The sequence below is a fragment of the Lampris incognitus genome, chromosome 18 (assembly GCF_029633865.1).
Source record: "Lampris incognitus isolate fLamInc1 chromosome 18, fLamInc1.hap2, whole genome shotgun sequence".
Taxonomy (NCBI): Eukaryota; Metazoa; Chordata; class Actinopteri; order Lampriformes; family Lampridae; genus Lampris; species Lampris incognitus.
The window spans coordinates 34,779,471-34,805,329 of record NC_079228.1 but is presented as its reverse complement, the minus strand read 5'-3'; the positions used below and the strand labels follow the sequence as shown (position 1 = coordinate 34,805,329).

The window sequence follows — 25,859 nt, the reverse complement described above, 5'->3', positions numbered from 1 at the left end:
ACAAAAAAAGAAAAACTCCCATGTGTGTGTAAACAAATTTATACGTACTATAACGGGTTATTTTCTTGCCCGGTGCGGGATTCGATACGAAGTGTATCGCGCCACAAGGCGGCATCACTAACCGCTCGGCTAAAGGGTTAGACCTGCTGGCTAGGTGCTGACGTCACTTTATAAACGTGCGTCGTTGCATGGTTCATTAGACGTACAGATACACAACCTATAAACGATCAGATAGTCGTATGTGTGACGCCCCTTGGTTGGCGTTCTCGCGAGAATTCGCTGATTGCCAATTAGCGGACAGCCGGTGTCAATTGAGCCGCACTAGCGTAAATAGCGCCTATGGAGGTGGGGTCGCCACACCGTGGTCCGTCTTTGGAGAGCGTTACGCGGATCCACATGGCTTGGCGTCGGATCGTGCTGCCTTTGGCTTTGACATGGACGTTGGCGGTGTCATTTCAAGACTGGGAGCCCGTGTCAGAAGTCCGGGGTGGGTCTGGAGAGTGGCGTGTGCTGAACGACACCCAGCTCTCCGGTTATTTCGAGGCACTAGAATGGGGTGAGTTCAACAAGCTCCCCCCCCCCCCAATATGACCTGTGTCTCGAGGCATTGCTGTTGAAGTATGCTTGCAAAGCGCCACGCTCCCTGCTGCACGTGTGCGTGACACTCGGGATTGTATTGCTTTACTTTTTGCATGCGCCAGAAACTTGGTGAGTTAGTTTCTTGCGAGTTGGTCAAAAGTTCTCTTATCCATATCAGTATGAGGACGATTTGATTCCACGTGCAGAAAGTGCTGTTTTGTTTTTAGGTCAAATTGATGTAATGGAAAAATAAAATGATATACAGGTTCTGCGGTGACCTTGGTACCGACCCAATGACCGCCTTTTTAAAGACGAGTGCCCTGTCTCACAGAGCAAGGGTGGCTAGTGTAATGTTCTGTTATGACTGCCACCTACTGGCCCGGTGGGCACATCGTTACAGCTGGTACGCGACCTCCCCATGGCAAAAGGAGGACTAGCTTGCACCTGCGGATAAACTGATCCCTTTTGTCTGGTGGCAGCAGAAAACCACATTCCATCCTGATGCTAAGCAAGTTGTTTGTCTTACCCTATAAAAATAAATAAATCATGTAACTAATGCTCTGGGCTCACTCTTGCCACGTTGAGACTTGAGTCCACTTAAGTGCTTTTTTCTGTGACTTAAACTTGGAGACAAGACTGACTCTTTTCACGAAGTTTGCCACCACGGTATTTATCATATACAACTTGATATTCAACTCGACTGACTTGTTCAGATATGATCGTTCGGTGGCTAAGATCAGCTGTAACTTTGCGTTAAAAGCCAGTGTAGCCGGTTATTTTGTTGCCCGGTGCGGGATTCGATACGAGGTGTACTGCACCACAAGGCGACATCACTAACCGCTCGACTAAAGGGTCAGGCCCAGTGGGTCTTGATTAGTAGTTTAAACCAGTACTATCCCCTTCCCTCCAGAGAGCAGCGGTGATTACAGCGACGGTGACGCAGTTGCCCAAATCGAAGATGCCCGAACCGACTCTGGTCCTGTTGCCAAGCGTGGATTCGAGGTGGACTACATGGCTAACCCTCCGGGGGGACAGGATACGGTGGCCCAGCGGACCACTAGCGGCCTAGAGTTTTTGTGTAGCGAGACTGACTTCAAAATTACCCTGCCAGTGGGTCCATTAAGTGAAGTCAAAGTCTTGGGTGAGTTTTTCATTTTTATAGAAATGTATCTCGGGTGATGGAGGACGCTGACCTATTACTAAGCCTCTTCCTCCCCTTCGCAGGCTCAAAGACGATCCTGCCTGTCCTGGATGCTCCCGACTCCTGTGGTTATGATGTGGACGAGATCTACAACACCTTGACTGTGCCCTTTTCTGGGTGCCATGTCAACCAGCAGGTGGGACATAGAAAGTGTAAACTACTAATAAGACACGTTAGTCCCTTGTTAGCGGGTCTGACCCTTTAGTCGAGCGGTTAGTGATGTCGCCTTGTGGTGCAGTACACCCGGTATCGAATCCCGCACCGGGCAAGAAAATAACCGGTTTACCAACTAGGTGTATACCAGACCCTCTCCAGCGCTAGAACCTTTATTTCAAACGGAGACTCGACAGCTTTCGTCACTGATTGCTTGCTTAATGGAAAGTGCTGAATACTTCGTTTCTTAGCCGGACAAATACATCCTGCATCTGCTGCACGTGAGTGAGTTCGGAGAAGCGGACGTGTCTACGCTTTCCTGCGACGCCGGTCTGAAGCAGCGCGCCAGCCTGGCGTCGCCCTCCAGGCCACAGGTGCGATCTCCCAAGTGCAACAACCCAACTCCCGCACCCAAGGCACAAAGTGAGTTCAGACTTGCGGCGATGGAAGCCAATTTCTGCGATGTATTGCTTTCTGGAATTGCGGTGACGTCACTTCCCTCCATGTTCTAGACTGCCATTTCCCTCATGAGCAACGCGTGCCCTGTGGAGTCGGTGGGATATCTTCATCCGAGTGTGAAAAGAAGGGTTGCTGTGTAGATCCAGCTACACATGTCTGTTACTACCCAATGGATGGTACCCCTCGTTACTTCTAACTTGTTTTAAATTGTACAAATGCACCGGTGGGTGTTTTGGCTTCATAGCCTATGGTTTTGCATTTCAGAGTGTACTGCGGATGAGCACTTTGTGTTTGTCATTGGCAAAGACTCTGCGACTATACCTGTGGACCCCACCAAACTTGTAATACCTGCAAAGCCAAGCTGCACTCCGGTCATTGCGAACTACCGGTTTGCGGTCTTCAAGTTCTCCGTTACAGATTGTGGAACTCGTTCACATGTAAGTTAAAGTAGTCCTGATGTTGGCACTCTTAACACGTTGACTTAAAAAGGAAAGAAAAAAGCCAGATTAACCTCTCTCCATGACAGGTAATTGGCAACACAAAAATCTACCTGGCTGAGGTGCATACAATTATCCACACCCTTAGCCTCAAGTTTGGCATCATCACTAGAAGTGATCCACTCAGGTGGGTTTTTTTTGGTTTGTTTCCTGATGGTCATTACTGTCTCCTCATAAACAACCCTTAGACAAAGGGAAATGGCTAATTATACACCTTCATTGACTTAACGTTCTGTCCCATTTATCTTTTGAGTAAAGACGTTTAGTAACCTGCCAATTTAATTCCGCACAATGACAAAACATCTGTTCACTGTCTGCAGGTTCATGATTGAATGTCGCTACTCCAAAAGTGGCCAATCTGTGGCAAGCGTAGGCTACATGGTCAAGGGCCCTAGTTTTACCCTCCCTCCAAAGATCATCTCTGATGGGCTGTTTGGAGTTGAACTGAGGATCGCTGAAGGTTGGCCCTCCAAAGTGCAGAAATGAATGTGCCTGACTAGCTAAACAAGTGCTCTATAATCGACCCCTCTTGGGGGGGGGGGGGGGGCCTACAAATACTATTCTAAACATCCAATTATATTTTCAACAGATGGAACGTACACCAAATACTTTGCCTCCAACCACCAGCCGTTGCATCTGCTCCTTGGCAAACCAGTGTACATTGAGCTGAATTTGAAAACTCCAAAACCCTATGCAGTAATTCTCGTCAATTACTGTCTGGCGTATCCTCGGTCTGCAAAGAACGCACTTGTTCTAGTTTATGACGGGTAAGTGACTTCAGTGTCCTTGCGCACAATGTGGCATAGGATGGTGGCTGCTTGTCCTCTTTGCATGCACTCGTAGCCCTGCCCTTAGTTTTTACACTTGGCCTTCGTGTCTCCACAGGTGTGCCAACCCCAATGACCCTCATGTGTCAATCATTAAAGTGAACAACCTGCCACAGAATCGCCATCAGAGGCGTTTTGTGGTCACAGCCTTCCAGTTGATGGATCAGCACACGCACAACTACCTAAATGAAGAGGCGAGTATTCAAGGGCATATCAGTGGAGCCGAATGACAAGGTTTTTAGCGTACCATAGTCTCCTTGGGTGGGTTAAGGTAAATCGACCTGTTGCGTGGAGTTAAGATTTTGGAATGTTTTAAAGGACTCGTGTGCACTAAACCTGTCGACTGTGCTGTTTAACTATATCCCCAGTAGTTTGTTGGCCTGGGTGGCTCAATTGGGAGGACTTGTAAGAGATATATATTTTTTTTAATAAATTCTCTCTGCCTGCACAGATCTACTTCATGTGCTCCACAGAGGTCTGTAGGCCAGCAGAAAAGCTGTGCCGGGAGAGTTGCTTCGATGGGACGGTGGGTAGAACATAGATTTGATCCTGTAAAATGTCCTTACTTTGTCTGTTTCTAACTTTCTTTTTTCTTCTTAGATTCCATAAGGACTTGTGGTTCAAGCTCACTTTTGGATTTTGTATGATTAAAAGACTTTTTAAAATGACCTGTCTGTTGTTTTGCAATATCTACACATTGGTTCTCAAGAGCCTCTGGGTTGAATGACCCATCTAAGTATCAGAACTGCATGTGGTGTGACAATTTTTGTAGATATGGGTGACATTGCTGCATGTCAGTCAAACAGATCAATTACTGCAAGTGCTCAAATGGCATACAAACTCAACAAGCCTTAGAGTTGGCCTTTTGGACACGCACTTAAATTCAAGTGACATGCTCTGACATGAGCAAAACTTTACTTGGCATAGATGACATTTTAAAGAGTTTATAAAATTGGAGTTAAGCCTTTATTTCCAACAATTTGGCTGCATTCCCTTAACTGTATGAACTAAAACCTTGTGGCATGGAAGAACTGTTTGAGACCAACCTCTCTTCCCTGAAGGAGGAACAAGGAATACCAGAACTCCTAGTATGGGATATCACAGTGTGGCCAGACTGAAGATGCCTGTATGGCAGATCTGTGGTGCTCTGTGAGGCCCTGCCTGCACATGTCACTCCCACCTAAAATTACCATGGGCGGTCAAAATGACCTCCCTTGGTTTTTTCAACTCTATATTGTAGCGAATTCGGGGTGCAGTCTGGGAGACCGTCGCCACAGCCGGGACGCGAACCCGAGTGTCCCGCTCCGCAAGCGACAACGTTAACCAGTCGACTAAAGGGTCCGACTCATCTACTGATCCATGCACGTTACAATATTCTGTCAAGATAAATACCCAATTGAGATATTAATGCATTACATGTGTTAGTATGTCTGTTAAACGAATGACGCCAAAATTAAAAAATTTAACTTTAAGTGTTTAGTCATTAGGTTTGTCTTTAAGGTTAATCAGTTTAGATATACAATGTATGGGTTTAACTGTGTAGAATGTATGATTACAAATCAAATGCAGCTGTCTTTTTTCTCTTAGATATGTTGTAAACTATTTTTTATTCTAGATATGTTGCAACTGGAAATATTGGTGTCTCAAGGCAGGATAAGTGTAGTATAATCCTGTGTCACTAAATGGCGATAAAACACCTATGGAAAATAATGGTATCAAGAAGTACAGTCTAGTACATGTTAATACCACTAAAGGGCACAAATGAAAATATAATGGGGTATAAATTTAGGGTGAATCGGTTTATAATTAAGGAGATACTGGAGTATAAATTTGGGGTGATTCTGTTCTCTAAAATCAAAAAGGTGTGGTCAAAGGTTTTGTGTGGTCCCACACAACAGGTGGGACCAAGTCGTGGCATAAAGGTGTGTGTATCAGGAGGTAAGGCAGTTGCTCTATGAACCAACTCCGTATTGTAGCGAATCAGGGGGGCAGTCCGGGAACCGCCACAGCCGGGACGCGAACCCGTGGCTCCCACACCGCAAGCGACAAAGTTAACCAGTCGACTAAACGGTCCGACCCGTTGGTCAAGGACCAACGTGTCTACTTATCCATGCACGTTACAATATACTCCACGTGGTCAGCCCAGTTAGCACCGGGGGGACTTCGACCAAAAGCTCCTTATCGTCTGACTCAGACGAAACCGCGTCTCTCGACTCGGGGAGGAGGGGGCGTGAAATTAAAAAAGGAGGCTATTTTAGTTATAGCAGGCCATTTCCCACTTTAACGTTTCTTTTAGAGTCCAGAGCCAACCCACACAAAGCTGCGGGTCCGGACAGAATCCCAGGCCGAGCCATCAGAGACTGTGCTGAGCAGCTGGCAGATGTCCTTGCTGACATCTTCAACATCTCGCTGTCCCAGGCAGTCGTCCCCACGTGTTTCAAGTCTACCACCATCATACCAATGCCAAAGAAGTCCCCTGTGTCCTGCCACAATGATTACCGCCCCATTGCACTGACTCCCATCATCATGAAGTGCTTTGAGAGGCTGATCATGAAGCACATCAACTCTGACCGCTCCACAAAAGATGCCATAACCTCTGCTCTTCATTCAACCCTGTCCCACCTGGAGAGAAAGAACAGCCATGTGAGGATGCTGTTCATTGACTTCAGCTCAGCTTTTAACACAATTATACCACAACAACTGATCAAAAAGCTAAGCCAGCTGGGCCTTAACACGGCCCTCTGCAACTGGTTGCTGAACTTCCTCACGGGGAGGCCACAGCCAATGCAAATTGGCAAAATCTCCACGGGGCTGTGTGCTCAGTCCGCTCTTGTTCACCCTGCTGACTCATGACTGCACAGCATCATCAACCTCCAACCCCATTAAAGTTTGCTGATGATATCACAGTGGTAGGTCTCATCAGCAACAACGATGAATCATCATACAGAGTGGAGGTGGATCAGCTGGTGACTAGGTGCAAAAATAACCTCTTCCGAAACATAGGAAAAACTAAGGAGGTCATAATTGACTTTAGAAAGACCAGCGCCCACCATATCCCTCTGACCATCAATGGTATGGACGTGGAGAGAGTCAGCAGTGTTAAGTTCCTGGGAGTTCACATTACAGAGGACCTCTCCTGGTCCTCACATGTCACTGCGCTCTCCAAGAAGGCCCAGCAGCGTCTTCACTTCTTGCGGCGTCTGAAGAAGGCGAGTCTCTCCCCCACCCATCCTCATCAGATTCTACAGAGGCACCATAGAGAGCATTCTGACCAGCTGTATCACTGTCTGGCATGGGAACTGCAAGGCCCCCCACCGCAAATCACTACAGCGGATAGGGAAGACAGCTGGAAAGGTCATAGGAACTGATCTCCCATCCATCCAGGCCATCTATGATGCACGGTGTACCCGGAAGGCTCTCAGCATCGGGAAGGATCCCACCCACCCGTCCCACATCCACTTCACCCTCCTACCCTCTGGCAGGAGGTACCGGAGCATCTGTGCTGCTGCCTCCATCAGACTATGCAGTCGTTTCCCTCCTCCGGCTGTGAGGTTCCTCAACAGCCTGAACACTTAAACCTTCCACAAAACGACCTTTTGACCGTCTTTTGCGCTGTCCGTGTCAGGTGTGCTTGTGATGCTTAGGTCTTTTTGCTTTTAATGCCCTTTTTGCTTTTAATGCACTTTTTGTTTTTAATATTTATTGCGTGTTATTTGTTTTAATGCGACACAGCGGTCCGTGGGAAACCTACTTTCGTTCCCTTGTATGTGTGAGACATGCATATGAGGCAATGACAATAAAAGCAGTCTAAGTCTAAGTCGTTTAGATCTTTTCTTCTTCCATTTTCCACCGCTATTTTTCTAAATTTGAGTTTTTCCATTTTCTCATTCATGTGTTCGGTTTCACTTTCCATTTTAAAATGTCATTTCTATAACATTCTTCGTTTTTCTATTCCCCCCCTCTCCCTCCATATTTCTTCCACACTTCCAAGCCGTCTGCAGTCATACGTTTTGGATGAACGATACTGACTTTGATTTATTTTATTTTAAAACGTCGTCTGAAACAAAAAACGCTTCGACAAATCTGTTTGGCTCGTCGAGCTGTCAGTCAAAGGAAAAGCCGGAAGCGCTGACAGGAAGAGGGACGGACATGTGAAAATCAACTGTGTGGAAGAAATACGACGTGAGATTTCGAAACAAGTTCGGAAAACCGAAACCGCATTACTTTTGTTTCACTTTACAGGTAAGGCAACGTCGCAAGATTCCATTATTTGCTGCAGAGATTATGTTAGTGTTTTCACATCCCCGATGGCTTGTATTTACTGGGTAGTTGGCCAACCGTGCGAAATGTTGCTGAAACATAAGCCGATGAGCCAAAACATTATGACCACCCGCAGTTGAACCGAATAACGTTGATCGTCTTCAGGCAGGGGCGCGTGTCGAGGTCTGATTCGATTTGACGGTACTTCGCGTACCGTCAAATCGAATAGTCAACGTGTTGGATGCAGCAGAAATGGGCAGTAGCAAAGACTTGAGAGAATGAGTAGGGCCATATTGCTATGGCCAGGCCACTGGTTCAGAGCATCTCTGAAACGGCAAGGCTTGTAGGGGGGAGGGGCTCCCGGTTCGATCCGGTCCGGTCCCGGTCCGGTCCCGGTCCCGGGGCTCCCGGTGCTCCCGGTCAGCAGTGGTAAGTACCTACCGACACTGGTCCGAGGAGGGACAAAACACAAACCGGCCACAGGGTGTTGGATGCCCAGGGCTCATCGATGCGCGCAGAGAGGGCAACAGAGGCTATCCCGTCCGGTCCGAACCGACAAAGGGTCTAGTGTTTGGGGAAGAATGCGTGGCAACACGCAATGCATCACACCCGTAGTTGCAGGCAGATCAAGAGGGCCCAATGACCTCTTCCCCCTGCGGTGAAGTTAGTTTTCTTTTGGATATTCAACCAGCCAGTCTATTAAATGCTCTAACCATTGGCTTTATAAAAGATGCTGAGTTATACTCTTCACCCACAACAAAGCTTGGTTTTGGGGATATACACCGGTCAGCCAAAACACAACCACTGACAGGTAAGGGAATAACATCGATTATCTCATTACAATGGCGCCTGACAAGGGGTGGGATATATTGGGGCAGCAAGCGAACAGGGCAGGAAAAATGAGCAAGCGTAAGGATCTGAGCGACTTTGACAAGGGCCAAATTGTGATGGCTAGTCGACTCATTCATGCGTGTGGGGAGCAAAGGCTGGTCGATCCCACAGAGGTACTGTCGCTTAAATTGCTGAAAAAGTTCATGCTGGCTATGATAGAGAGGAGTCAAGACACAGGTCATCACAGCTCGCTGCGTAGCTGCAGACCGGTCAGCGTGCCCATGATGACCCCTGTCCAGCACCAAAAGCATCTACAATGGGCATGTGAGCCCCAGAACTGAACCGTGGAGCAACGGAAGAAGGTGGCCTGGTCTGATAAATCAAGTTTTCTTTTATATCATATGGATGGCTGAGTGCATGTGCGTCGTTTGCCTGGGGAAGAGATGGCACCAGGATGGACTAGGGAAGAAGGCAAGCCAGCAGAGGCAGTGTGATGCTCTGGTCAACGTTCTGCTGGGAAACCCTGAGTCCTGACGATCATGTAGATGTTACCTCGACACATGCCACCTACCTTAACATCAGTGCAGACCAGGTACACCCCGTCATGGCAATGGTATTCCTTATATAACGCGCCCTGCCACACTGCACACATTGTTCGGGAATGGTTTGAGGACCACGATGTCGAAGGTGTTGCCTGGTCTCCAAATTCTCCGGATCGCAGTCCGATTGAGCATCTGTGGGATCTACTGGAGCAACAAGTCCAATCCACAGTGGCTCCACCTTGGAACTTACAGGACTTGAAGGATCTGCTGCTAATGTTTTGGTGCCAGATACCACAAAGACACCTTCAGGGGTCTTGTAGAGTCCATGCCTCATCGGGTCAGTGCTCTTTTGGCGGCACACGAAGGACCAACAGCATATTAGGCAGGTGGTCATGATGTTTTCGCTCATCAGTGTACAATGCATATGAGCTAGGCGCAGTGTTACTCTTTACGCGGCTCTGTTTGGGGCCTCATATAGATCCACTGATAACAATAAGAACACAGCTATAACTTACTTCTATAGGTTCCGTTTGTGTCCTGTTTTAGCACATTGAAATTAATTATCCAGCAGATGGCAGCATACTGGAGATACGTCAGAGAACGTAGGCTACGTAACATCGTGGGATCATGGGTAGACGTATAGCCTATGTGTGTAGCTTTGTATTTGTGAAACATTTTTTTCATGTTGAGAATGCTTATGTATAATTGCATATGTACATGCATACATAAGACGGGTTCCACTCCCAGCCATACAAACTCACAAACAAGTATCATATATTTTAATAATGTAATTATTAATTGAGAATAATAAAAAACAGATGTAAGGATGGAAAGCATGGTACTATTTTTATTTTTTAAACATACACAAAGATGGTAAATATCTTGAGAGTGATGATTAAACAAAACACCCGAGTTATATCTGCAATCTCTTTGGCTCTTTGAGGAATTGTCTTACTCATAAATGGCTCTCCTAAGAAAATTAGTGAGTACCACTGCTAGGGCATGTGCCATTATTAAAAATATTTCAGTGAATGATAAACATGTCAACAATAAATAACATTGAATGTCAGTGCACTCAATAGAGGCTGATTGCTTTTTCTGAAAAGCACAAATGTGGGCAGATCTTGAATCTGTTATTTATGGTAAATGATGGGGGAAATTGTTTGTGACAGTTTTACTGTCAATAGATTCTATGCATCAGTTAGTCAGAAGCCACATTGAAATTAAATTCAAACCTTAAACAACACACAACAGGTCCTGCTTGTCTGAGCTGTCATTTTGACGTTTACAATTACTGACTTGCTTTGGCTACATCATTCAAGAAAGACCTAAAAAAATTAATTTTCCTTGCCAACCTAAATTCATAGATGGTCTCTAAGAATGACTGTTATGACGACTGCATTGACATAAAGATGGGATTGTCCAGCTGATTTGTATTTTGAATCCCCTGCTGTTACTCATTTTTTCATCGATGATCTATTCGTTGCTCACTTGCACTCTTGGTTGCAATATGCCCGTGATAATGATTTGTGGCCATGTCCAGCTAATTTGTTACTTGAGTCTCATATTGTTTGTGTCGCTGTTAGTAATCTAGCTGTGTGCAAGACTAATTGCACTTGAAATGTACTCTTGGCTATGTAGAGTAGTATTTATTTTCTAGCTGTGCATAGATTGACACACAAGTACTGACCTATCATCTAAATGCTAACTTTCTTAAGTCGCTTTGGATAAAATTTGGGTGCTAAATTGGAAAATACACATTTTCTACATAAACGTCACCCGTCATAAGACATATTTACATTCATGAAAAGTGTGAAAAATCCCACAGGTTGTGATAGTACACCAAAAGGGAAGTTTTTTTTTTTTTAAATTAAAAGCCATCTTGCTGAACAGACACTTCGAAATGCCTTTTGTCATTAAATGACACCTCATCTAATGCCCCGCTGGTGCACATTTTCTTCACATGCCTCTTCAGAAAACTTACCTTCTGCCGGCTTTTGAGCTGTAAGACAACAAAAAGCACCACATCAGACTTAATTTTAGATATGAAACTAGCCTTGCCTATCACTCAGACCACTGGCATGTGTTGCAGAGGAACTTAAGATTGTGTTGTCAGCAGGTTTTGGAGGAGGGAGTGGTTTTTGTCCTGACATAAAAGACCGGAGACACAGGCACACTCTGCTTGTGAACTGCACGGCTGCAGCTGCTGATAAAGATGGCTCACCTCCCAGCACTTTTCAAGTATGTGGATCAACACCAGGAAGCTTACATTGAGGTAAGATCATTCTAATATATCAGTAATTATGTTTTATTTATGCGGTATTTCAGCTTGTTACGTAATTCGCCTGACGTCATTGGGCTCATAGATAAAGGGGGGTTTGAAGTGATGTAACGTAATTGATTTCAGGGAATGGGAACGTTGGAATTCCAAAATTCAGGTTAGTTGTGAAAAGGTTTGAATATCAATCCGAATCTGTTCTGTCGTGTCTTTCCCAGCGTCTGGCCCAATGGGTGGAGGTCCAGAGTGTGTCAGCTTGGCCTGAGAAGCGCGGGGAGATCAAGAAGATGATGGAGATGGCAGCCAAGGACATCGAGAGGCTGGGGGGCACAGTGGAGATGGTGGACATCGGCAAACAGAAGGTCAGTCCTGTCACTGTGGCATTATCACGCGGTTGCTCACTTTTGTAGCACGTGTGTGCTAATTATTGTAATAATGTAGATGCTCATTTTGGTTTTAGAGTGTGTAAAAATGACAGTTAAAATTTGTTTGTTAATCTACTAACATTGTTCCTGCCTGCTAGTTCTGTTGTGCATAGACACCCCCCCCCCATCTCTCCTTCTTGTTCACATTGTCGACATGCCCTTTGCAATGGCGATTTCATTGCTCCCGAACCAATAGCCATTGTGCACAGATTAGCACAACAGGTCTTGTTTGCAAACTTTTAACCTTTCCAACTCTGGCTAAGCCTTCTGTCCTCCTTATTGATAAATGCACTTTCACAGTGTAGTCATGTGCTTTTATAGCACCATAACACACAATGCATTTTTTTTTTGGTCTTATAATCTGGCCTTTATGGAACCAGTAGTGCATAAGCCTGTTTTGAAGTGCTGTAACTTTGATTTAAAAATCACGCCAAATATGACTTAAAATGATAATAAATACCAAACTGAAGTTATTGCTGTTATCTTGGCCATTCAGCTGCCCTCTGGAGAGGAAATCCCCCTGCCCCCCATTGTCCTAGGTCATTTGGGGTCGGACCCAGGCAAGAAGACCGTGTGCATCTATGGTCACCTTGATGTGCAGCCAGCTAACTTGGAAGATGGCTGGGACACAGAGCCCTTCACACTGGTGGAGAAAGATGGTGAGAGGAACATCTCGTTTCATTCCCTTTAGTGCTGTTCTGGGAAATCCGTCTTGTTTCTGAGAAAGGTACCCTTGGGTTATGCACATACCGTAAAAACAGGCTAGGTGAGATTGAGCTGAGGTGTTCTGGGGGTGTAGTCGTTCATATTTACAAAGAACATTATTGCTCATGTAATGTGACAGTAACGGCCTCCGCGATTGAACTATATTTGGCCTTGATTAGAATATCTTAGACGCCGCTGCAACAATGGTTTCATGTCAGGTATGCTTTTGGTTTCTTTTTGATTCTCCATTTTCAGTTCCTGCTCAGGAAAATCTTACCAGAGTTTGTGTTTTGTCTTGAATGGCTGCAGGCTGTTATGAATCTGTCAGGATCACAATGTCTTTTCTAAGGCAGGCTGACCTCCCACCCCAAAATCTCAGTGAAATGCAGGCTCGCTGAAAAGACCTGACCCCATGTTTGCCGGCTTTAAACGAAACACTGTGAAAGAAAAGTTACGTTTCACCAAGCACCTATAAGATTACAGAATCACGCGAATGTGCTGGTGTTTAATGGTGTCCGTTTAACGGCAACGTAGTGGTTGAATAAACCCAGTTTTAAGTCCGGGAACTGAATTTTGAGATGTCAGAAGGAAACAAATACTTATCCTGCTACTTAAACAGTTACTTCAGAGGTGTCCAGGTAGCGTAGCGGTCTGTTGCGTTGCCTACCAACACGGGGATTGGCGGTTCGAATCCCCGTGTTACCTCTGGCTTGGTCGGGCGTCCCTACAGACCCAATTGGCCGTGTCTGCGGGTGGGAAGCCGGATGTGGGTATGTGTCCTGGTCGCTGCAGCAGTGCCTCCTCTGGTCGGTCGGGGCGCCTTTTCAGGGGGGGAGGGGGAACTGGGGGGAATAGCGTGATCCCCCACGTGCTACGTCCCCCTGGCGAAACTCCTCACTGTCAGGTGAAAAGAAGCGGCTGGCGACTCCACGTGTATCGGAGGAGGCATGTGGTAGTCTGGAGCCCTCCCCGGATCAGCAGAGGGGGTGGAGCAGCGACCGGGACGGCTCAGAAGAGTGGGGTAATTGGCCAAATACAATTGGGGAGAAAAAAAAAGGGGGGGGGTATTTCATTTCCTCCATACTGTTAAACAAGCATGAACACCACAAACACGACTAAAATCTGAAAGTTGTAAATTAGCCGAGTATTGCCCAATGAATACTTTCTATTCATCATCGCCCGTGCGTGGTACGTTGCTTAAATGCCCTTTGAGCATTTAAGCAGCGTACTCCAGATCGTATCTTGAATTGTGACATATTTCCAAAGTCCACTCTAGTTACCTCGTGTCTGTCTGTGGGACACGGGCTGTGTTGTTCATCCTTTTGTAACTGTGCTGTTTACAAGTCTAGTGAAACCCTTAATCTCTCACGAAATCCACAAAGTCTCACAGCATGTCCCAACTTTTCAGAGAACCAAGAAAAAGGCCCAAGTCATACTTTTTAGGTAATGTATTGCATACCGATGGGATTCAGGCTTTCCGCTGGTCTCGCTGTACTTTGCACCGGCGGGCCCTAATGACTCTGCAGATCCTTGTCACTTCGTCACTACCAATGCCTCGCAGCAGTCCCCAAGTCAGCGCTTTTCCCTTTTCACCTGCTCGTCAAACAATGTCGCCCTGAACTGTCGGTCACAAAAAAACAAAAGCCTTAACTTCCTTTTTCGGCTGCGCCAAAGCTCCAACACTGGAAACATGTTTGCGTTCGAATGAGCACTTTAACTGTGTTTAATGTTTGTGCTTTCATACTAATCCGTCGTTTCTTCAGCATGCGCCGGGTTCTCGTGGGGTCGTTGCGCTGTCGTTAGCTTAGCTGCAGTTCAGGGTTCGAGAGAGGAACCGTGTCGGCCTCACCCACAAAGATCTCCTCCAGTACTGTCGCCGTTGATGCCAGTGGGGGCAATGCGTTCTGTCAAGCAGTCAATGTCGATTTTTTTTCTATGCTCTCAAGTCTGTATATGGCGCACCCTTTCTTTTACCAATAAAGAATGTTTGTTGGTTAAGGTGGACATGTCTTGTTTGCACAGAAAAAAAAAGATTTATCAGATGTCCATCACCCTTTAGCATTGTCTTTGGCTTCAAAATTATGAAAGCAGTTATGAAATATTTGAAATACATGTCGTTACAAAATATCGCATTTGGTTGACAGCGATTTATTTATTTATTTTTGAGGGATCCCCCCCCCCCCTTCTTTTTTTTTTCTCCCCAATTGTATCCGGCCAATTACCCCATTCTTCTGAGCCGTCCCGGTCGCTGCTCCACCCCCTCTTCGGATCCGGGGAGGGCTGCTGACTACCACATGCCTCCTCCGATACACGTGGAGTCGCCAGCCGCTTCTTTTCACCTGACAGTGAGGAGTCTCCCCACGGGGACGTAGCACGTGGGAGGATCACACTATTCCCCCGCAGTTCCCCCTCCTTCCCGAACAGGTGCCCCGACCGACCAGAGGAGGCGCTAGTGCAGCGAGCAGGATACATACCCACATCCGGCTACCCACCCACAGACATGGCCAGTTGTGTCTGTAGGGACGCCCGACCAAGCTGGAGGTAACACAGGGATTCAAACCGGCAATCCCCGTGTTAGACCGCTACGCTACCCGGGCGCCCTGGCAGTGATGTTAAAGTAGATCACATAACACCATACATGGTGAAAGACATGTTTTGAAGTACTGAAATGATCTGAGCAGACGACATCTCCCCTTAAACCCCAGTTAAACCCCAGAAAACGTGACCTAGTGACTGTTATGGGATTTCTCAGAGAAAGAGCAATTGGGTTCAGACTAAAACCTGAGGTGTGCATTAAACCACAGGTTAAGAGGACACAGCAGTCGGGTTTAAGAAACCACAAACCAACAACACAGGGCTCATCCCATGAAGTGACGGAGGGCTGCGCAGGAAACTGGTATTTTGCTGGCACCACGAGGAAGTTTGCTGGCCGATGGAGAGACATGCAAAGCAGCTCTTCAATGCACCAAATAATCTTCCCATGTAACAGTGTGTTTTCTTCCTGTGGCTGCTGTTAATATGTGTATTCCAACTTGTTTGTGTTAACTGTCTTGTTAAAGGCTTGTGAACATTTAGGCCTACTGCCTAAAGCCTAAATGAACGATTTATTATGGCAAAAATTAGAAAAAGCGTTATGTTTGTCTGGCTGATGACTGTACTGTAATTTGATTACATATGTAGGCTACATTACTTTACTGCAGGCATTATTTCACAGTTATGCTTAATATTGATACCTGGCAGAGTCACAAAGGCCTTCATAGCCTGAGAGCCACATCCCGCAGCTGCCAATTTTACGGCCCTGTGGCATCACAAAGAAAGGAGCCCCAAATTTTGTGTGAATTGGATGAGCCTAGTCAATAAGCTTTATTTGCTTCCACTGTATTGATAAAGCTGGCTTTTGCAGCAGAATGTCCCCTTAATTTTCAAAGTGTTCATTATGGCGTCTATGTATTCTGCTAGTCCCAGAGACTGTTCACTGCCTCGGCCTGATTTGATACCCCACTACATATCGCCATTTATATACATGTGCTTGGGCCCCTTGATTGGTGCTTGCAGCTATATATACTTTTTTTTTTCTGCATGAGTTAACAGTTCCATGTTTTATCTGGTGACTGTCAGCTGACAGACCGTAGCATATCCTGCTATATGAGCATCTCATCCATTTCTGCTGGTTCGGTTCCTGCTCGTGTCTCGGTGGCGAGGGAAGTTGGTTTAGTCCAGAGTTTGAATGACTAAGCATGGGAAAATCCACTTCCACTTGACCCCATTAAGAGCGTCTGGCGCTTTCTTACTACTTCCTTCACGTTCCCCGTTTGAGTTATTATTAATAAAGCAATCTCATGAATAAAAAAAGACGTGATTCTTTCTCTTTGTTTGCAGGCAAGCTCTATGGAAGAGGTTCAACAGACGATAAGGGTCCTGTGTTGGCGTGGTTTAACTGCATTGAAGCCTACCAGAAGATCGAGCAGGTAGGATCAGAACCAGCCACCGCGCAATGCATCCGTTTTCTAAACCCAAGACTTGATTAAGTTTTAAGGGCCTTGAAAAAGTCTCTCACAATTTGCCCCCACCAGTACTTCAGGTGCTTCTAATTGCCACGGTGGGGTTGTATAGTGTTTTGACAATGGAGGCATCATAGTGGTTTGGTGATTGCTTTCTGGCCACATTAGTGTTGTCCGTTATCGGCGTTCAAAGGTCTCAGGGGATTAGAGGCTGGCCTTTATCTCCTAGAGTTTAATGAATGACCCACATCTAGCATTTAATGACTGAGCCGGCTTGTCTCGGCTACCTCTTGATTTGAACCTTTTTTTTGTTGCCATAAAATGGACCGTTATTAGAGGTGAAATAACTTGTGGGGAGAAATTCGGATGCAGAGTTATAACCGCTCCAGAGGGAATGACAATGGTTGGGTGGTATTGTGAGTTGAGAGGATGCCTTTGAACTAGTTTGAGTCCTTGTGACCATCAGCATCTGCCTTGCTGGAGAGCGCCATAGCAAGATGCCAAATGTGTTTGCATTTGGGAATCCAGTGTGTTGACAGGAGAAGACTGACAGAAGGTATTAATGCAGTTCGGGGTTACAAATAGGAGATGCTTTGGTCACAGATGCAGGCCAGCATCCTTCCTTCATCATTTGACTCAGCCTCAGTTTGTTCACCTACCTTTACTTCTCCGTATAGGCTGGTGTTGGGCTTGTGACGCCTCAGTGAAATATTTTAGCCTGTTTTCGCACTCATCTAAAAGTGTTGTTTTTCTCTCCCCCCCCCCCCTTGTTTCCCAGGAGCTTCCCATCAACATCAAGTTTTGCTTCGAGGGCATGGAGGAATCTGGGTCTGAAGGCCTGGATGAGCTGGTCTTTTCTCGTAAAGACACTTTCTTAAAAGATGTCGACTATGTCTGCATCTCAGACAACTACTGGCTGGGCAAGACCAAGCCCTGCATCACTTACGGTTTGAGAGGGATCTGCTACTTCTTCATTGAGGTAGAGTCCAGTTGTACTGCTGTGTCCGTTTGACCGGAGCTGTTTTTGAGTTAGAATTTACTTTATTAGAGTTGTGTGGGTGTAATTTATAGGAGTTACAAGTGAGTGATGCATATCTGTTTAGCGCCACTGAAGGGACGATCAGCAATATTTTTTCAATAATCACTAATGTCCAAATCCTTCTGTTTGTTTTTGTAACGTGTTAATGAAGCCCACTTTAACTAACCAGAGCAAGCCTTTCTGTCTCTGCGTCGTGTTTTGGTCTACTCCAGCTGTTTGTCAAATTATCTTTTAAGATAGCATTGTTTGGGCATCCAGGTAGCGTGGCGGTCTATTCTGTTGCCTACCAACACGAGGATCGCCGGTTCGAATCCCTGTGTTACCTCCGGCTTGGTCTGGCATCCCTACAGACACAATTGGCCATGTCTGTGGGCGGGAAGCCGGATGTAGGTGTGTGTCCTGGTCGCTGCACCAGCGCCTCCTCTGGTCAGTCGGGGTGCCTGTTCGAGGGGACGGGGGAACTGTGGGGGGAATAGCATGATCCTCCCATGGGCTACGTCCCCCTGGCGAAACACCTCACTGTCAGGTGAAAAGAAGCGGCTGGCGACTCCACATGTATCGGAGGAGGCATGTGGCAGTCTGCAGCCCTTCCCGGATGGGCAGAGGGGGGTGGAACAGCGACTGGGACAGCTTGGAAAATAGGGTAATTGGCCAAATACCACTGGGGAGAAAAAAAAGGGTGGGGAGGGGGGAGCCAAAAAAAAAAAAGGGTTCAATGACTGAATTTGTTCTCTAAATCCTAGCTGGAGTGCGGCAACAAGGATCTCCACTCTGGGGTGTTTGGCGGATCTGTTCACGAAGCCATGACTGACCTTATCGCACTAATGGGCAAGTGAAGCCGCTAACTTTCATTAAGCCACTAACAGTCACATGAAGCGCTGCTGAATGCCGCGTCAGAGGTTAAAGAGCAATGTCAAACCTCCAGTATCGGTGTGTATTGCCCCTTTCTCATCTTTGAAAATTGCTCAGAAACGGGACACTTTTGGGGTCTGTGCTACGAGGAAGTATGAGAAAAGCGGTGCAGTTGTTTGGGATCAGACTCACTGGTTATTCATGATCGCAGGCCTATGGTATTGTTCAACCAGTAGGGGGTGTAGTGTTGCGAGATTTATTTCAGGCAATGCATATATCTTCACAAATATTTTGATGTTTCATTCATGACTGACGTCTTTCGTTGAAATGTACCTATATATTTCAGTTTCTGAAATGTATAAAAAAATGTATTCAAATGTGTATTCAAATTATTCAACACTGGTGACAAATGTCATATTCCTTGAATTGTGGCAAATAACAGCTAGGGTGGGTTGGGGTAATTCAACCATATGTGATCTGTTGCTACACAGGCTCTCTGGTGGACAAGAGGGGGAAGATCTTGGTGCCAGGGATGAACGATGATGTGGCCCCCCTGACGGAGGAGGAGAAGCAGCTCTACGACAAGATCGAATTTGACTTGGAGGAGTACTGCAAGGATGTTGGGGTTGGAAGGCTGTTGCATGACTCTAAGGCAAGAAGTCTGGAGTGTTTTGTTTTGTTTTTTGTGTTGAAAGTAGAATTTCTCCCTGACCAATGCGGTGTCGAAACATGACGGCGCTGTCTTTTGGTTATTGGGGTTGCTGTGAGAAAGAAATGTCATTGACATCTTTTTACCAAAGTGGGACTGACATTGTCGTTCTCCGTTTCGTCTGCAGGAGCAAATCCTAATGCACCGCTGGAGGTTCCCGTCCCTTTCTCTCCACGGTATCGAGGGGGCTTTCTCTGACGGCGGGGCCAAGACTGTCATCCCCCGAAAAGTCATTGGCAAGTTCTCCATCCGGGTTGTCCCCGACATGGACCCCAAAGTTGTGGAAAAGCAGGTACTCTTTATGTAAATTTGCTGCAAATTCTCTTATGGTAGTACGCTTGTGAATAAAACGGGCTGAGGTTGGGCAATACTTTGTTCGCGTATCAGCTAACTTTTATAACTGATTACATTTTTATTTTCGAATCTTAAATTGTTTTAACTTTCACGTGCCTGCATCTAACTGACTATCCGTGAATATGACGTTTTGGTTTGACATCGTCTTCTCTAAAACCAGCTCCCTACCAAAAGGGATGTAAATCTCAGTATGATGACCACTTTGTTGACATCAGGGTATTGTGGGGCAGTCCTGATTCGGCCTCATCTGTCCGTTTCCTCTGTCCTTGACTTCCTCTCAGGCTTCACATATGTTTCAACTTTGAAGACTTATGGGTCACTAGATTTTCATTATAATGGCAACACCCTTTGGATCCCCCCCCCCTTTTCACCCCAATTGTATCCGGCCAATTACCCCGCTATTCCGAGCCGTCCCTGTCGCTGCTCCACCACCTCTGCCGATCCGGGGAGGGCTGCAGACTACCACGTTTCCTCTGATACATGTGGTGTCACCAGCCGAATCTTTTCACTTGACCATGAGGAGTTTCACCAGGGGGACGTGGCATGTAGGAGGATCACACTATTCCCCCCGGTTCCCCCTCCCCCCAGAACAGGCGCCCTGACCGACCAGAGGAGGCGCGACCAGGACACATACCCACATCCGGCTCCCCACCTGCAGACATGGCCACTTGTATCTGTGGGGACGCCCGACCAAGCCGGAGGTAACATGGGGATTCGAACTGGCGAGCCCCGTGTTGGTAGTCAACGGAATAGACTGCCACACCACCCGGGCGCCCCATAATGGCAACACTCTTGTGTGGAAAAAGTTGAACTTGTCCTTTCGAGACTTCCAGTGAGCCTTGATTTGCTGATGTTTCCATGCAGGATTCCTCTTCAAAAAATGAAAAGAAGGCTAGTGACCCTAGAACCTCACGGATTCCTGTGTAGCGGAGATGGGCAGTTGGCCACAAAAGCTAGAGGATTCTTAATGAAACATTGTGCTGTTGAGTCTATTCCTTAAACTGACTGAGTAACATTTTGCCAAGTTAACAGCCTGCAAGTTATCGATCTTATCAGTTATTCATTAAAGCGGACTTTGTTTGCAACTTTCTTCCTCTAAAGCACCAAAACAACCTTGCACGTGCAAGGAGTCTATTCTTAATCCTCTGCAGCAGTGGCTCTGAACCGATTTAGCCTCAGGGACCCACTTTTGTCTGTGGTCATTAAGTCTTGACCCAAAAATAATTGAACTTGCAAATCATTCTTGTTTATTTTACAAAATGATTAGTGAAGCATTCAGCAACACTGTCATGCACTGATCAAAACAGGAAAAAAAACAAAAAGGCCATCTTCCCAACACAAACAGGCCTATTGCAGTGCAACAAGAACTGGACAAAACGTGGAACAAACTAAAAAGTGCAACGTGGGCCTTTTCACTATAGTGCCGTCACTGTTGAAAACATGAAACCAAAGTGCATGAAATGGAAAAAAAAAATCCACTGAAACACAAAACATTGTTTTCTGACACGAGTAACATTTACAAGTTGTTTTTTTGTTTTTGTTTTTTGTTTTTTTGTGGATTTTTCCCCTTTTCTCCCCAGTTGTATCCGGCCAATTACCCCACTCTTCTGAGCCGTCGCGGTTGCTGCTCCACCCCCCTCTACTGATCCGGGGATTCTAATATTATTCTTTGTTTTTCTATCCAGGTCATCAGTCATCTGCAGAAGAAGTTCTCCGAACTGGAAAGCCCAAACAAACTAAAGGTGTACATGGGCCACGGGGCCAAGGCCTGGGTCTCCGACTTCAACCACCCCCACTATTTGGCCGGTCGCAAGGCCATGAAGACGGGTAATGAGTCCAAGAGCTAGAGAATAACAGTAGAGAAGCAGGAAATTATCAGAGAATAAGAATTTGGAGTATGTGACGTTTAATGAAAACTCAAAGATGGAGGCACCGTCTTCCCCTTGGAACAGCCCTAACCTTTAACCCCATGACTTGTCTGCTTTTATCTGTACCTGCTTTTTCATTTGTTGTTCTTGATTATTTTCCCTTTTGCCGTTTTTTTTTTTTTTATCATTTCATGTTTCACTGAGATTTTCTGTTCATGAAAAGTGTGATGGAAATAAAACACCCTTTTTCTTTCTCTTATTACTAAGAAAGTGGGGGTGTATTAGGCTATCCAAAAAGAAATTCAACTTCAGTCCATAATTCCGTTTGGGATTTTTTTCCCTTATATTAACTGTGTCTTCTCTCTGGCACATAGTGTTTGGTGTCGAGCCCGACCTGACGCGTGAGGGCGGTAGCATTCCAGTCACCCTGACTTTCCAGGAAGCCACAGGACGTAACGTCATGCTGCTTCCAGTTGGCTCCTCCGACGACGGCGCCCACTCCCAGAATGAGAAACTCAACAGGTAGCTCACAGTAACACTATTATAATTCACTGTAATGTATTCAGTGTAGTACCTTGCCCATACCAGCTCATTGTTCAGCTATAAATGCATAGAAAGATCCATTATGTGAGCAGGCAAAAGCCATCTCCTTTTCTAGTAAGGTTGTGAACAGCACTCTTATTCCTTTGATTAGAATAGACTACTAATATATATTTTACATTAAGCATAGAGGCCTTCAATTAGATGGTGTTTCCCTACTTACCAGTCACTACCCTTGCTTCATACTGTAGCTAGCTACCCTTATGCCTGATTTATGGTTCTGCTTCAAATTGACCATGAGGTGCTGTGGTAGGTGCCTATGACATAACTTTTTACATGAACTACTACGTAGATGCAGCCCGTAAACTGTTGTAGCACTGCCACAAAACTAGATGGCAGTGTCTTGCACGCTACGAAATGTTATGCACAAAAAATTAGGTACTGAACTAATCATGTTTATATTGGTTGCATCCGAAATCACATACTTATTACTGCATACTACATATGTGCATATCTTCCAGCATACTATTAGTATGTAAGGAAAAAGTACAGGGCTGTTCAGACGTACTACATCATCATAGAGCACACCGCTTCCTTTCAGCTCTTTGCGGGTTAATGATGACAGGCTGCACTCAAACTTCTGCTGGTGTGGTGACCCGTAGCTCTCGTAAATCTTATATATATATATATATATATATATATATATATATATATATAAAGCAAGAGTGTATGTTTGTATGTTCGCGTAAAACTCCAGAAATACTCATTGTAGAACAAAAACAAAGGTATCTTTAGAATCACCACTTTCCAAGGATTGCACAGTTCAAAAAATATTTCAAAAACCAAGTAAAAAATTTGATTTATTTGCGAGAGGCATTCCAACGATGCTTTGTGGAGACTTCCGGCAAATCCTTCCAGTGGTCAAGGGAGGCACTACGCCTAACACTGTCAATGCTAGCCTGAAGGCATGCAACGTGGTTTACCCTGAGGCGCTTGAGCACTGAGCGATTAATACACACATTGGCAAAGAAGCTTGATGAATGGATTAAAAATGATGACAACTGATAATTTTCGTTTATTCGACATTAGTTTATTCGACATTCGTTTATCACATGCATCATATCCTAAATTATCCTATATTTCATCATCGATTATATCGTAAAGATCAGATTGTGTTGGTTATTTTGGTGAGAACATTTTCCCCAGGCAATGCCGGGTACCTCTGCTAGTGTAAAAATAAACAAGGTTTTTCCACCACTTTCTGCTTTGGATAGTGAAAAGTAATACTTTAAATTTAAAACTGTTGCAGCGTTCTGTCGGTTAGGTTGTGTAACGCCTTTCTCCATTGTTGGACATTGCCATGAGGTATCGGAATGCACTGTGGGATATTCTTGCCAGCATAGTGTCTAATGTTGGCATACTCTGAAATTTCTCTGACATCCAGGTATTATTTGATGCGTACTATGGTTTCGGACACACTAAAAACACTCTCATGCTATTTTGGAATACTAAATAGTGTGCTAATACGTTATTTTGGACACAGCCATTCTTGTACATTCACTGGTAACAATGGCAGTGGAGAGAGGGTTTGCTAGATGAGCAAAGAGTTAATTTTGTTGGCAATATTGAGAAAATTACATTGGAAGAGAAAACGGTCTGTTGACCAATGGACATGTTAAGGTAGGAGGATGGAAACGCATCATTTGTTCACCAAATGCAAGAGACTGATGAACTGCCAAGTGCTGGCACTGGGAACATGCGGGTAAGCGGCCCAAGCAAACCCCGTCGCAGCTCTTGTGGTTTCTGCGTAGCCAGCATAGTCTCAACGCACAATTACATTTTTAAATAGGTGACCGTGGGCTATGACAAAGCCCTCCGTGTCGCTACAGAGACACGCTGTAGTCTACGGCGGAGCCCCACCATCATCTCGATGCAAAACTATAAATCAGGCTTTAAATACAGCTGCCCCTGTAACTTCACTACACATTTGGCTATAAGACATGAACATCAGCCTTTTCCAGCCCTGTTTTTTTTACTTCTTTCCATTTTCAGAACCAACTACATCCAGGGCATCAAGATGCTGGGCGCTTACTTCCATGAGGTTTCCCAGCTGGACTGAGCGGACCAGTCACACATCAGAGTAAATGGAAAAACATGTCTCTTTCATCAGCTCTACAGACAAAGCAACTTACCATAGCTAACTGACCTCTTACATGTACTGTTGCCTATTAATAAACCTGGGTTTTTTACTTCTTTCTATTTTCAGAACCAACTACATCCAGGGCGTCAAGATGCTGGGCGCTTACTTCCATGAGGTTTCCCAGCTGAGTGGACCAGTCACACATCAGAGTAAATGGAAAAATATCTCTTTCATCAGCTCTACAGACAAAGCAACTTACCATAGCTAACTGACCTCTTACATGTACTGTTGCCTATTAATAAACCTTCAGATTTGCTTTTTCCTTTAGTTGATGTGTTTTTCTGATCTTATTATACCAAGAAGTACTACGGTAAAAACCCATCTGGTGAAATCGCTGTCATGCAAGCCATAATATCACAGTTTTTCTCACTAGTTTGATGAGTGCTTCCTCTGACAGGAGCATATATGTATGGCTGAGCAAAAGCTCGTAGTATTCCTGGGTGTATTGATTGGGGATGATGATGTGGACACGCCATCTTCATATGTATATTTGGTGAAGTGCAAGAAGTAAGCGAGTCTGCTCACTGTTCAGCCAGGAGCAACCTCTTTTTACTTTTTGCTGTTCGCTCGTCTGATCATCGTCTGATCATACCAGGCCTGATGTTATATCTGAATGGTCAAGTCCAACAAACGGGTTTGTCACAGAGTGTTTCAAAGAGTAACACAAATTCATTCATTCATCCATTATCCAAACCGCTTAGCCTTACTCAGGGATGCTGGAGCCTATCCCAGCAGTCGTTGGGCGGCAGGTGGGGAGATGCCCTGGGCAAGCCGCCAGTCCATCACAGGGCCCACACACACACATACACATTCACACCTAGGGACAATTTAGTACAGCTGATTCACCTGACCTACATGTCTTTGGACTGTGGGAGGAAACCCACGCAGACATGGGGAGAACCTGCAAACTCCACACAGAGGACAACCCCCAAGGTTGGACTACCCCGGGACTCGAACCCAGGACCTTCTTACTGTGAGGCAGCCGTGCTAACCGCTGCACCACCGTGCTGCAGGACACAAATTACACTGTACAAATAAAAAGTAAACGTGTATACGTAATGGGAAAGGGCGAGCGCATGACGCAACACCATCACTAAGTCCACAGTTAAAAAGGATAAACGAGGTTTAGAAGATAGCTGGTCCTTTTTAAAAGGGTAAAAAGTTGCGAGGATAGGAGTTCAGGTGGATCTGAGGCTTTATTAAATACACAGGTCTTATTTCTTGAACTTAAAACGCTCTACTCTCCTGACATGGGCAGCACATTTGTTCCACATTATGGGTTTCTTTTTTTTTTTTACAAGAGCGTTCTGCCACCGGCATATTTCTTTCAGGTATGAGGAGTACAAAATCCTGCATCCTGTGAGGGATCAACTAGGTGAACTCGACAAGGTAGCTGTTTTTTTCTTTTTTCCCAGTACTTTTATTTTACACCACCTGGTAAATTTAAGAAAAGTGCTGTACAAATGGCCAACAATGGGATTACATCAAGGATCGTCTCTGAGCCCTTCCTTGTTTGCAGTGGTGACGGACAGGTTGAGG

General features: G+C 45.5%; 2 protein-coding genes across 3 annotated transcripts; both read left to right on the top strand.

Moving 5' to 3' along the window:
• Window positions 1-339: 339 nt before the first annotated feature.
• Window positions 340-4,257, top strand: LOC130128429 (zona pellucida sperm-binding protein 4-like). The gene is made up of 11 exons (XM_056298041.1): window positions 340-556; window positions 1,490-1,720; window positions 1,804-1,916; window positions 2,185-2,356; window positions 2,446-2,568; window positions 2,657-2,829; window positions 2,919-3,016; window positions 3,210-3,349; window positions 3,479-3,656; window positions 3,775-3,910; window positions 4,168-4,257. The coding sequence occupies exons 1-11, from the start codon at window positions 340-342 to the stop codon at window positions 4,255-4,257; spliced, it is 1,671 nt and encodes a 556-aa protein (XP_056154016.1).
• Window positions 4,258-7,843: 3,586 nt separating this feature from the next.
• On the top strand, window positions 7,844-24,587 carry cndp2 (carnosine dipeptidase 2). Of its 2 annotated transcripts, none has more exons than XM_056298352.1 (13): window positions 7,844-7,958; window positions 11,469-11,624; window positions 11,846-11,989; window positions 12,549-12,711; window positions 16,637-16,725; window positions 17,537-17,737; window positions 18,541-18,625; window positions 19,141-19,301; window positions 19,486-19,650; window positions 21,398-21,539; window positions 21,955-22,102; window positions 24,173-24,260; window positions 24,387-24,587. In XM_056298352.1, the coding sequence occupies exons 2-12, from the start codon at window positions 11,565-11,567 to the stop codon at window positions 24,237-24,239; spliced, it is 1,425 nt and encodes a 474-aa protein (XP_056154327.1). In that variant the 5' UTR covers window positions 7,844-7,958; window positions 11,469-11,564; the 3' UTR covers window positions 24,240-24,260; window positions 24,387-24,587. The 2 variants fall into 2 exon arrangements, with proteins under 2 accessions (XP_056154327.1, XP_056154326.1); XM_056298351.1 differs by having other exon boundaries at window positions 7,884-7,958; window positions 11,466-11,624.
• Window positions 24,588-25,859: the final 1,272 nt, after the last annotated feature.